The 12,184-nt window shown below is 39.9% G+C and overlaps 1 protein-coding gene across 7 annotated transcripts in view; it reads right to left on the reverse strand.

The window, feature by feature from the left end:
- Positions 1-12,184, reverse strand: part of CCDC73 (coiled-coil domain containing 73) — a 94,146-nt gene that overhangs the window by 14,467 nt on the left and 67,495 nt on the right. For all 7 annotated transcript variants that reach the window (XM_038764124.1, XM_038764125.1, XM_038764123.1 and 4 more), the window contains 2 exons: positions 5,683-5,793; positions 372-512 (listed from right to left, as the gene is read on the reverse strand). In XM_038764124.1, the coding sequence (XP_038620052.1) occupies positions 372-512; positions 5,683-5,793 (252 nt within the window). The remainder of the gene's footprint in view (positions 1-371; positions 513-5,682; positions 5,794-12,184) is intronic.

Here is a 12,184-nt window from a genome sequence, read left to right on the forward strand (position 1 = left end):
GGAATCCCTATTTGACTGAGAAAAGGGTGGCAAGGTAGGCCATGGGGGCCAAGGCTCTGTTTGTAGCTTCTTTTGATAAATATGTGAATGAATGACAATAAATTAAAAAGTCCCTGGTGATTTACTCTATAACGAGTAACTCTTATTCCTGACCAGAAAAATGCTCTACAGGGACATTTCTGTCTCCCAACAATTCTGTTAGAAGGATCAACACAATTTTTCCATTTTACAGTTAAGGAAACCAAGACAGTAAGAAATAAAAGGAATTACTCTGGATCACTCAAGTAATCACAGTTACATTACATATTTTAGATGTAGAGGAAGGGGAAAATGGCAACATTTTAAAATACTTTTTCATTTTCTAATTTTACCTCTAGTGCTCTGTCTTGCTCAAAATGCAGATTTGGGGGGCAACTCAGTTTGTCATAAGACTCTTGCAACTTAATATACTCTTCTTTAAGTGAAACCAACTCACTTTTAAGGGTATCAACTTCTTCAAGGAGGTTTTTCTCCTATAAAACATTGAGCTGAATTAGTGAACATGTAAACATAAACCTTGTCTGGAAATATGAATATCTGAAAAGCAATATTTTAAAATAGCAATACAAATATAATCATGCAAAATAAAAGTAAAAAATAGCTTCAAACCCAAAACGAATATTGAAAAAATGCTAATAAATTGAGAGAGAGGCATTCAGCTTTTTTCTCCATTCACTTTTGAAATAATCCACCAAACTACATGAGGAGCTTTACCTATTTGTTGGGAGTTCAATAAATATTAAATAATGATTATGATGAAGGTCTTTTAATTGATACTTGGTTAAAGCATCTAAATTTGGGGAGAACAGTGGGTTAGGAAACAAAGCTAAGCAATACAAAAAAAAATGATGGGGACAGAGAGACAGAAAAACACAGAGACAGGGTAGGGGGACTGAGGAGTGGGAGCAGGGGAAGAGAAAATGAGGAAGGGAAGCACAAATGCAGCTGTGTGGCCTTGTGGTGTGGCAGAGGCACTAGACTGTGAGCCCGCTGTTGGGTAGGGATTGTCTCTATCTGTTGTCAAACTGTATTTTCCAAGCGCTTAGCACAGTGCTCTGCACACAGTAGGCACTCAATAAATACGATTGATTGAATGAATGAATAGATACAATGACCTGAAGGGTGCTGACTAACAAGGGCTAGATAGCAGCAGCAGTAGCTGCTACCAAAGGAGCTGCTAATGCCATATCTTGGCTTCCTGACCCTACAGGAAATTTTCAAGAGACACCTGGGAAGGGTCAATTTTGCTGTACTGATAATAATAGTAGTTCATTCATTCAATCGTATTTATTGAGCGCCTACTGTGTGCAGAGCACTGTACTAAGTGTTTGGGAAGTACAAGTTGGCAACATAGAGACGGTCCCTACCTAACAATGGGCTCACAGTCTAGAAGGGGGAGACAGGCAACAAAACACATGGACAGGTGTCAGAAAAGATTGAATTAAAGCTAATTGCACATCATTAACAAAATAAATAGAATAGTAAATATGTACAAGGAAAATAGAGTACTATATCTGTACAAACATATATACAGGTGCTGTGGGGAGGGGAAGGAGGAGAGGGAAAAGGGGGCTCAGTCTGGGAAGGCCTCTTGGAGGAGGTGAGCTCTCAGTAGGGCTTTGAAGGGAGGAAGAGAGCTTGTTCGGCGGATGTGTGGAGGGAGGGCATTCCAGACCAGGGAGAGGATGTGGGCCGGGGATCAACGGCAGGACTGGTGAGAATAGGTACAGTGAGGAGGCTAGAAGCAGAGGAGTGGACAGTGCGGGCTGAGTTGTAGAAGGAGAGAAGGGAGGTGAGGTAGGAGGGGGCGAGGTGATGGAGAGCCTTGAAGCTGAGAGTGAGGAGTTTTTGCTTGATGCATAGGTTGACAGGCAGCCACTGGAGATTTTTGAGGATAGTAGTAGTATTTGTGGCTGCTGCTGACAAAGTGGAATACGCTAGAAAGCTTCTCCTCAATCTCCCTAAAGGTTTCCACCAAAGACCTTTCAGATGCCAGGGTGACTGTCTTGCCAAATGCAGGATGTCTGAACATATTATACTTGTGCGTCCATACAAAACATATGATACTAATTGCCAAGTACCTAGCCTCTGGATTATTCAAGTCCTTGGGGTCTCCTCTTTCTCACTTCCTGCCTTTAAATATTTCACTAGCCCTTACGCTAAAATTTAAGCTGCTTGAGGGCAAGGATCATGTTTATTCTGTTGTGATCGCTGAAATGGTTAGTACAGTGCTCTGCACCTAGTAGGTACTAAATACCACTGACTGATGATGTACTATCTTCTCACATGAATAACTGTACTTAAGCCACTTTTTCACTAGAAGACTTTGCTAGAGGATCAAGAAACTTGCTACTGAATCTACCAGCTTCTATGTAGCCCCTACCCAGACCCCAAACAGGTTCTGAACCCCAAAGGGATTTCAAAAAAAAAATTCCTAAATCATAGCTGATATAAAATTATTTTCTTCTTAAAGAACTTTGAACAGGATAACTCAAGAACGGCTCCATGCAGTTTTGAACTCCCCTCACAGAGTCTTCTTCAGTCTTATTGATTCAAGTTGTCTTGAAAACTGATGCATGACTTTTTAATTGCATCATTTTAGCTGGGGTTGGAGAAATCCTAATTTCATCTCTGTCTGCATCTTGCAATGATTCAATAATTGTCGGAATTAAAAGAAATCCTCACTGAAGGATTCTTCTGAACGAGATGCAATTAACTCACTGACAAGTGCATCTTCCATCTCTAAATTCAATTTAACATTTCTAGTTTTCTGTTCAGGGATGTCTTCAACACCTTGAAAATCTGACAAAGTGTGGGTGGAGCTTGTTGATTTCTTCGTCTTGGCCCAGGTAGGCATGATAAGAGCAGGGAGGGATTCACTGACCTGTAGCATTCAGCTGAAAAGTTGGGGCTGGTTGGGCTTGCATGTCATATGTAACAATTCGGGGTGTCTTCCTGGGGTAGTTTTATTGTGGATTAGTTGTAACCCGGGGAACATCTGTACTCAGCACTGGATTGAGGAGGTAGATAAGTGGGGCAACAGCAATTAAAAATTTGAAAGCACCCAGCCTCCTCCTGGCCAGATCCAGAGTGGGGCCCCCGGGACATGGGAGGGGAATGTAATGGCTTTACAGAAAAGGGAAGAGGATCAGAGATCTCCCAGTGAAAAACCTCTAGGCTCCAGGCAAATTGGGGCAGAATTCTGAATGATATCATACATCAGAATGACATCAGAGAAGCAGCGTGGCTCAGCGGAAAGAGCCTGGGCTTGGGAGACAGAGGTCATGAGTTCTAATCCTGGCTCTGCTGTGTGTCTTTGGGCAAATCACTTAACTTCTTTGGGCCTCAGTTACCTCATCTGTAAAATGGTGATTAAGACTGTGAGCCCCATGTGGGACAACGTGATTACCTTGTATCACCCCCCGTGCTTAGAACACTGCTTGGCACATAGTAAGTGCTTAACAAATGCCATCAATATTATTATTATTATCATTATTATTATTATTATCATACAGAAAAAAAGATGGGACAATGAAGTTTTCCCTGCTTTGGCTGGCCAAATGTTCATTCAGTCTTATTTATTGAGCGCTTACTATGTGCAAACATTTGAATCTGGCCATGCCTGTGCTGTCAAAATTCCTTGTTTCTGACCCACGGACACATCTTCTCCAGAACATCCCATTTTCAACTGTAGTCATTCTGGTATGTAGTCCATAGAATCTATAGTCTTGCCTGTAGCTTCACCCATATCTCCTCAAGCTTTCTGACATCTTATATCCCTTCAATTTTTTCTCCTTACCATCCGTCCTCTCTCTCAGACTGAGGTGTAATTTACAGTGATCTATTCTGTTTAAGATGTGCACATGTCCTCTATTGTTTCTATCCTTGTTCTAGCCTTTCATCATCCAAAACATACTGTATTCCCATTAGCCATGAAAAATCGCATTATACTTTGTAACCAAAGGATTCTTACCTCTATGAAAGAAGGTTTCTACTGGAAAGAAATCCCTTCTTGCAATAGGTGAATATACCAAAAAGAATCCATTTTTTCCCACCGATTTGCTCAACAAAGTGCAGAAACAAACACCTTCCTTCAATTTTTCCTAAGCAAATTCTACAAGCTCCCCTCTACTTATTTGTCCTATCTGCTCATCTCTGCCGTCTATCTTTCGAGGTCCACTGACAGTAGTAGTAGTGGTGATATTAAAAAACACACATTCACATAGTATTATTCTTCCAAAGATCTCAAAACACTTTGCATTTACTCTGAGTGAATACAGCAAGGAGGGATTTTATCAAGTTATTACTGAAATACAGAGGGGAACAAAAATACTATACAGAGGAAATAAAGCAGAGGAGACATTACTTATTGTAACTAAACATGTGTCTATTGTAGCTTTTCTTGGGACTCCTTGTGGACCTCGGTGTCTCTAATTTGTCACCTCCTTTCCTTAGATGGAAAGCTACATAAGAGTCTGAAAATACAAACGAGAACATACATCCACTATTTCCCTGCATCCTAGGTCTCAACTGTACACTGATGCTGCTTTGCCTTACTGATCCATTTTCAATTTAATACTTCAGTGTTGTGGGAGTGAGCTTAATTGTTGTAGACCAGCACTAATATTCACTGATGTTTCGCTTATAATTTATAGATGATGCAGCACCAGTAGATTTGACTTAATTTTAAAATTTGTAGTTTTTACATGGTTAGAATTTCCAGGCAACATACTTACTACCATTACAGTTTTCCTTGCCTGCACATATATCTATATTAAATATAAATGAAAAGCCTAAAGTTCCTTAGGGCTTTTTATTTAACTGGGTTTGTTTCTTTCAAATTTTATGAAATAGAACAAAAGAAAATTATCTACTGTATATTGATAAAGCTGAAAAAATACTGAATATATTAAAGTGCACTTCATGCATTTTGAAATTATTTAATCTCTGACATTACAAAAAAATGAATCATCTGTCTCCAACTGCTTTAGATATAGCAAGTTAACATCAGATGATTCATTCAATTATATTTATTGAGTGCTTATTATGTGCACAGCACTGTACTAAGCGCTTATGGTATCTAAGGAAATAAGCTAATGAATGTCAGTTGCCTTCATTTAATGTAGGAACCTGAATACCTGTACTTTTGCCAAATAAAAAAAGGGAAAAAGAAACCTTACGGAGAATAATAATTAGTTTCTCATCCCCAACTATGGCAATGTTGTGTTTTAAAATGATACTTTGTGCTGGTGCTCTAAACTCTGGAGTAAAATTCTACTTACCTGGAAAAACATATATTTCTTATGCCTGAAGACATTTATTTTATATTGTTTTTATTTTTTTTAAATAACGGGATGGATACTGAAAGCAGATATTAAAAATGGAAAGTCAAAATGGAAAGCCATTTGGGAAGGGAAGGGTTTTTACCAAAGTATACACAGCTGCCACACACAGAAATTAACAAGGGGTTAATTAAACTTAGCATTGAAAAAAACATTTACTCCTAAAAATATTTGAAGTGCCAAAAAAGAAATTAGGTTTCTGACCTTAGTCTTGGAGTATTTTCCTCTCCTCTAGGAGTTACCGAAAATAGCTAATCACTACTTTAAAACAACACACTAATATTTAAGTTTATAAACCTACATCTCTTTTCCAAGTTTGTGCTTCTTTTTCATGCTCATTCTGAAGATTAAGGTATTTTTCTTCATTTTCTTTTACCTTCTTCCTTTGCAGCTCATTATCTCTTTCAAGGGTCTGCAATAAAATTAATTATCCAAAAAATAATCAATACTACATTAATGAATTTTGATGTGTTTTATGTTGCTTGGACCTTTGCTTCTAACATGCTGAAAGTGCCATACAGATCAGTGATAATGTGCTATCTCAACAATAATTTTCATAAATTAACAGAAAGGTGCTTATAGTTTAGCTAACAGGAAGCAGGGGGAGGCTATGCAAAAGAAATGGCTATAAAAGGGTATAAAAACACTTGCCATTATTCAGTTTCACTGCATAAGTTTTAATGTGCTGAAAAAGTAATATAAAGTCCAGAGCAGAGAAATATAAAATGTAGCCTAATGTAGGCTAACTGAACTAAAACAAAATTTTTAAACTTCATCTGTCTTTGTTTATCATGAAATAAACCTGCTAAATTACCTTTTATAAAATTTTAGTATTTAAAAACTGACAGTACATTTTTCTAGGGGTTTCAATTTTTTTTGCTAAATACAGCATTAAATTTAAGTTCTAGAATTAAAGCTTAAAATATCAAATATATGGTTATTTTATTACTGATTTGCATATATCTCTAATTCTATTTATCTGTTTTGATACTACTGATGCCTGTCTATTTGTTTTGTTGTCTGTCTCCCCCTTCTAAACTGAGAGCCCGTTGTTGGGTAGGGATTGTCTCTATCTGTTGCCGAACTGGACTTTCAAAGGGTATAGTACAGTGTTCTGCACACAGTAAGCGCTCAATAAATATGATTGAATGAATGAATGAATTAAACTTGAGCACCATTACTTCTAGGATCGCTTAATGTCAATCTTACTATGATGTGGTGATTAAGTAAATTTTTGAAGATTAACTCTGATTGGAATTCCAACCTAAGATAATTTTGCAGTATAAGAAAATATTAGAAACAGTGTATATCATTTATGACCTTTGCAAGACAAATTTCTTTAAAAATCAAGATCAACTTATAATTTTATTTTTTCCTCGAAGAGTTATTGATTATCTTCTTCATTTTAGGTATAATTAATAAGCCTACTTAGCCATTGTTTCATCAGGTCACTGTTGAACAGTAACATTTTAAAGCACCATATTGTACAGCATTTAGAAAGAAGGGGTCCTTTACCTATAAGAATTTTTCTACGAGGATGTCCTATTGACATTTAACATGGTCAAAACAGAACTTCTCATCTTCCCACCAAAATCCTGTAGTAGACAACACCTCTATCTCATAAGCCCATAACCTTGGCTTTGTCCTCAACTCATCTCTCTCATTTAAGCTGCTATTTGATGTCACCCAATCCTAACTGTTCTCCCTTCACATCATCTACATAATCCTCTCTATCCAAACTGCTACCTCTCTGATCCAAGCGCTTATATTCATTCAATCGTATTTATTGAGCGCTTACTGTGTGCAGAGCACTGTACTAAGCACTTGGGAAGTACAAGTTGGCAACGTATAGAGACGGTCCCTACCCAACAGTGGGCTCACAGTCTAGAAGGGGGAGACAGAGAACAAAACAAAACATGTTAACAAAATAAAATAAATAGAATAAACATGTACAAATAAAATAGAGTAATAAATACATACAAACATATATACATATATACAGGTGCTGTGGGGAGGGGTGGGGGGGTGGGGAGGAGGAGGATGGGGAGAGGAAGGAGGGGGCTCAGTCTGGGAAGGCCTCCTGGAGGAGGTGAGCTCTCAGTAGGGCCTTGAAGGGAAGAAGAGAGCTAGCTTGGCGGATGTGCGGAGGGAGGGCATTCCAGGCCAGGGGGATGACGTGGGCCGGGGGTCGATGGTGGGACAGGCGAGAACGAGGCACGGTGAGGAGATTAGCGGCAGAAGAGCGGAGGGTGCGGGCTGGGCAGTGCTGGTTGCAGGCTGAGATGTAAGTGGTTTGGGGGCTGGTACACTTTTGGGTCTAGCTGCAACATTATATCTTGCCTTGACTACTGCATCAACCTCCTTGCTGATCTTCGCACCTCTGCTTCCTCCCTTCTCCAGTCCATACTGCACCACTTTGCTGCCTGGCTCATTTTTTTTTTTTTTAAAGTTCAGGCCACATCTCCCCACTCCTCTAAAACCTCCAAAGACTGCATCAAACAAAAATTCCTTATCATTAGCTTTAAGGGACTCCATCAGCTCTCCTTGTCCTATAAAAAGCTCACTGATCTCCTACTGCAACCCAATGGGTACACTCCACTCTAATGCCAACGTATTCACTGTACCTCAATCTTGTGTGTCTCATTGCTGACCGCTTGCCCATGTCCTTCTTCTGGCCTGGATCTCACTCTTCCGCTCGTATCTGACAAACCTCCTCTCTCTCCACCTTCAAAGCCCTACTAAAATTAAATCTCCTCCATGAGGTCTTCCTTGACCCTCATTTCTTCAGTTGCTCTCCCTTCTATATTGTCTATGCACTTGTATCCATACTCTTTAAAACACTTGTTATCCATCCAATCCCCTGCCCCACTACATTTTTTTGTACATTTCCCTACACTCTCCCATTTCCCCCAACAATAATGTATTTTAATGTCTGTCTCTCCCTCTAGACTGTAAGCTCCTTGTGGGCAGGGGACATGCCTATGAACTCTACTGTACTCTTCTCTCCAGGGTGCCTATTAATAATAATGGCATTTATTAAGCGCTTACTATGTGCAAAGCACTGTTCTAAGCGCTGGGGAGGCTACAGGATTATCAGGTTGTCCCTCATGGGGCTCACAGTCTCAGTCCCCATTTTACAGATGACGTAACTGAGGCACAGAGAAGTGAAGTGACTTGCACAAAGTCACACAGCTGACAATTGGCAGAGCCGGGATTTGAACCCATGACCTCCGACTCCAAAGCCCAGGCTCTTTCCTACTGAGCCACGCTGCTTCTCTAATTAACACACTTCTATTAACACATAATTATGTGTTATATTCATAATCATAATATTCATAATATTCATAATTAACACACTTCTATTAGTGTGTTCTGCAGAGAGTAAGCACTCAATAATACCACTGATTAATTCGAAAGGAAATATTCCATATTTACTACCCAAATTAAGCAACACTACATGCCATGTACTCTAAAATAGCTGCTACTTGTCTAGGATTTTATCTTTAAAAAGATCCCAGAGTGTTAAGCTGTACAGCATTCACTCCACTCACACAAAGGTAAGAGAGTTTAAAGTCGAGCCAGTGATAAACTTATTTTGCCCCAATGCTATCAGTCGAGATACCTTTCTTGTCCACCTGGCAGTCCCCTGCAACTCTCCAAATCCTGCACTCGAGAATAAATGTGCAAGCAGGGATTTGAGATTAATAAAGAGGAATACAAGAGAGGCAGAAAGGCCACTGACCTCCTCACCAACTGGAAATGAGGGGTTGATAATAAGGCTGTGTATAAGAGTCCAAGGGAGGGAAATGTTTATTACTTAATAGAAAGTTAGTTCTTTGATTCAAAATTTACATACATGACCTTTGTACATGTAAGAATACAAACATGTTATCCTCCACACAGTAAACCCATTGTGGGCAGGGAATGTCTATTGACTCTGTTAGATTATACTCTCCCAAGTGCTTAGTACAAAGCTCTGTATACCATATCCCCTCTCCACCCCCCACCATCTTACCTCCTTCCCTTCCCCACAGCACCTGTATATATGTATATATGTTTGTACATATTTATTACTCTATTTATTTTACTTGTACATATCTATTCTATTTATTTTATTTTGTTAGTATGTTTGGTTTTGTTCTCTGTCTCCCCCTCTTAGACTGTGAGCCCACTGTTGGGTAGGAACTGTCTCTATATGTTGCCAACTTGTACTTCCCAAGCACTTAGTACAGTGCTCTGCACACAGTAAGCGCTTAATAAATATGATTGATTGATAGTAAGCACACAATACCACCGATTGAATGACTGATAGGAGCACTGAGTATATTTGTCTTCTTAATGCTATTTGCTACTGCTGTGTTAGATAGTGCACTGCCTAGGAAGCAGAAATCAGAGACTCAGTTTTTTGTTGCTGATAAATGCTTTTTGTTGTGGTGTTGATTTTCTTGTGGCAAGTCGATACAAAAACCCAGTCTTGAAACTCTGACCAAGTTGTATATACACACCATCTTCCTGAAATTCAGAAATCTGGTTTTCACTTATTCTCCAAGTTTTCCAATGACCTTCTTTTGGCTAACTCTAATGGGCTTCCCTCTATCCTAATCCTCATTGCACTCAGGGCTGTCTTTGATGCTGTTAATCTCTCCCTTCTCCTAGAAACTCTAATTATGTTCTCTTCTGGTTCTTTCCCTCACTTGACCTTCTTGTTTCGGTTGTTTACTTTCTTGCCCATCACTGTACTGTTGGTCAACTATCTACACTGAAGGATTCTATTAACAGATTTTTTTAGAAGCAGCATGGCCTAGTAAAAAGAGCAACGGTCTAGAAGTCAAAGGACCTGGGTTTTAATCCTGACTCTGCCTTTTGCCTGATTTGTGACTTTGGGAAAGTCACTTAACTTCTCTGTGCCATTTCTTCACCAGTAAAATGGGAGTTAAATGCTTGTTCTCCTACCTAAGACAGTGAGCTCCATTTGGGACAGGAACTGATTAACTTGTATCTACCCTTGCAATTAGTACAGTGTTTGACAGATGGTAAGGGCTTAAATACCACAATTCTAAGCAGCGTGGCTCAGTGGAAAGAGCCCAGGCTTTGGAGTCAGAGGTCATGGGTTCAAATTCCGGCTCCGCCACTTGTCAGCTGTGTGACTTTGGACAAGTCACTTTACTTCTCTGAGCCTCAGTTGCCTCATCTGTAAAATGGGGTATTAAAACTCTGAGCCCCCTCGTGGGACAACCTGATCACCTTGTAACCTCCCCAGTGCTTAGAACAGTGATTTGCACATAGTAAGCGCTTAATAAATGCCATCATTATTATTATTATTCCCTGGTGCAGCCTCAAACATCACCATGTTTGGTTTTTTAGTCTGGATGATTGAGCAAAGTGGTTTATAAACATGTGCGTGTCTTCTTGGGTGTGTTGATAAATCAATCCATCAATCAGTGGAATTTATCAAGCACTTACTGCATGCACAGCACTGTACTAAGTGCTTAGGAGAGAAAAATATGACAGAATTGGCAGGCATTTTCCTGCTCACAAACAACTTAGAGACTAGAGGACTATATGCCACTAGGACATAGTCAACTCTATGTAGCAATTTCTGAATGATTGCCTCTAGGGCTCCTGCTAATGCTCAAATTCTGTATAGTTGGAAGAGTTTCCCAGGGGGGCAAAAGTGTACAACACCTGCATTCAGGCCTCTTGTTGCGTCTTCCACCGCGGCTGCATAAACATAATTGAACAGGACAGGGCTCACTACATATCCCTGATTTACTTCATTAGTAAATAAGGAATTGATCGGACATATTACCCTGATTCTGACATAGCCAGCTGTGCTGTCACAAACTTAATAAACTTTCCAGGGTAGCCAAATCAGCTAATTCCAGAGTACAGTCATACCGATGAAATTAAATGCTTTCAAAAGGGCTATGAAAATTGTGCTGTTCCCCACATCTTTCCTGCCTGTAACTTGCTACAAAGATCCTGTCTGTTGTGCCACTCTGATTTTAAGTCAAACTGAGATTCCAGGAACATTTGGCCAACAATATTCTTCAGTAATCAATCCACTGTTATGCCAGCTGAAGTCCTGCCGGCCATAGAGAGAAATGGGATACTGCAATCTGATCTTTCTCTTATCTTCTTGAGGATGGTGGCATCTTTGAATTCCTGTGGCATTATCTCAGTATTCAGAGAAGCAACATGGCTTTGTTGCAAGAGCCCGGGCTTGGGAGTCAGAGGTTGTGGGTTCTAATCCCAGCTCCGCCACTTGTCTTGGGCAAAGTATTTCACTTCTCTGTGCCTCAGTTACCTCATCTGTAAAATGGGGAGTAAGGCTGTGAGCCCCACAAGGGACAACCTGCTTACCTTGTATCTACACCAGCACTTAGAACAGTGCTTGGCACATAAGTGCTTAACAAATATCATATTCTTCTTCTTATTATATCTTGAGGAAGAACTTGTGTAGGAGTTTAAACAGAGTGACCCCCCCCCCCCCCCCCCCCCCCCCCCCACTCAATGTTTGTAGCTCTCTCTGCATATGACATAGGGGGGTCAAGTGCCTTGCCAGCTGCTCTGGTAACTTCTTCATTAACAGGGACATGTGCCAGTGTCTTTGAATTTGGGGAGGCTTTCTGTTTTGAAGGATCTTATGTCTTCAGTAGTAGAAGGTGTCAGGATGGCACATACAGGGCCATATGATGTATTTAATGAGGTGAAGGGGTTCTAAGTTTCATGGGAGTCTTCACAGTTCTTTATCTCTTCATAGCTCTTTATCTCTTTGTCATTCCCTTTCTTGTATTGCCTTA

The sequence above is a fragment of the Tachyglossus aculeatus genome, chromosome 22, assembly GCF_015852505.1.
Source record: "Tachyglossus aculeatus isolate mTacAcu1 chromosome 22, mTacAcu1.pri, whole genome shotgun sequence".
Classification (NCBI taxonomy): Eukaryota; Metazoa; Chordata; class Mammalia; order Monotremata; family Tachyglossidae; genus Tachyglossus; species Tachyglossus aculeatus.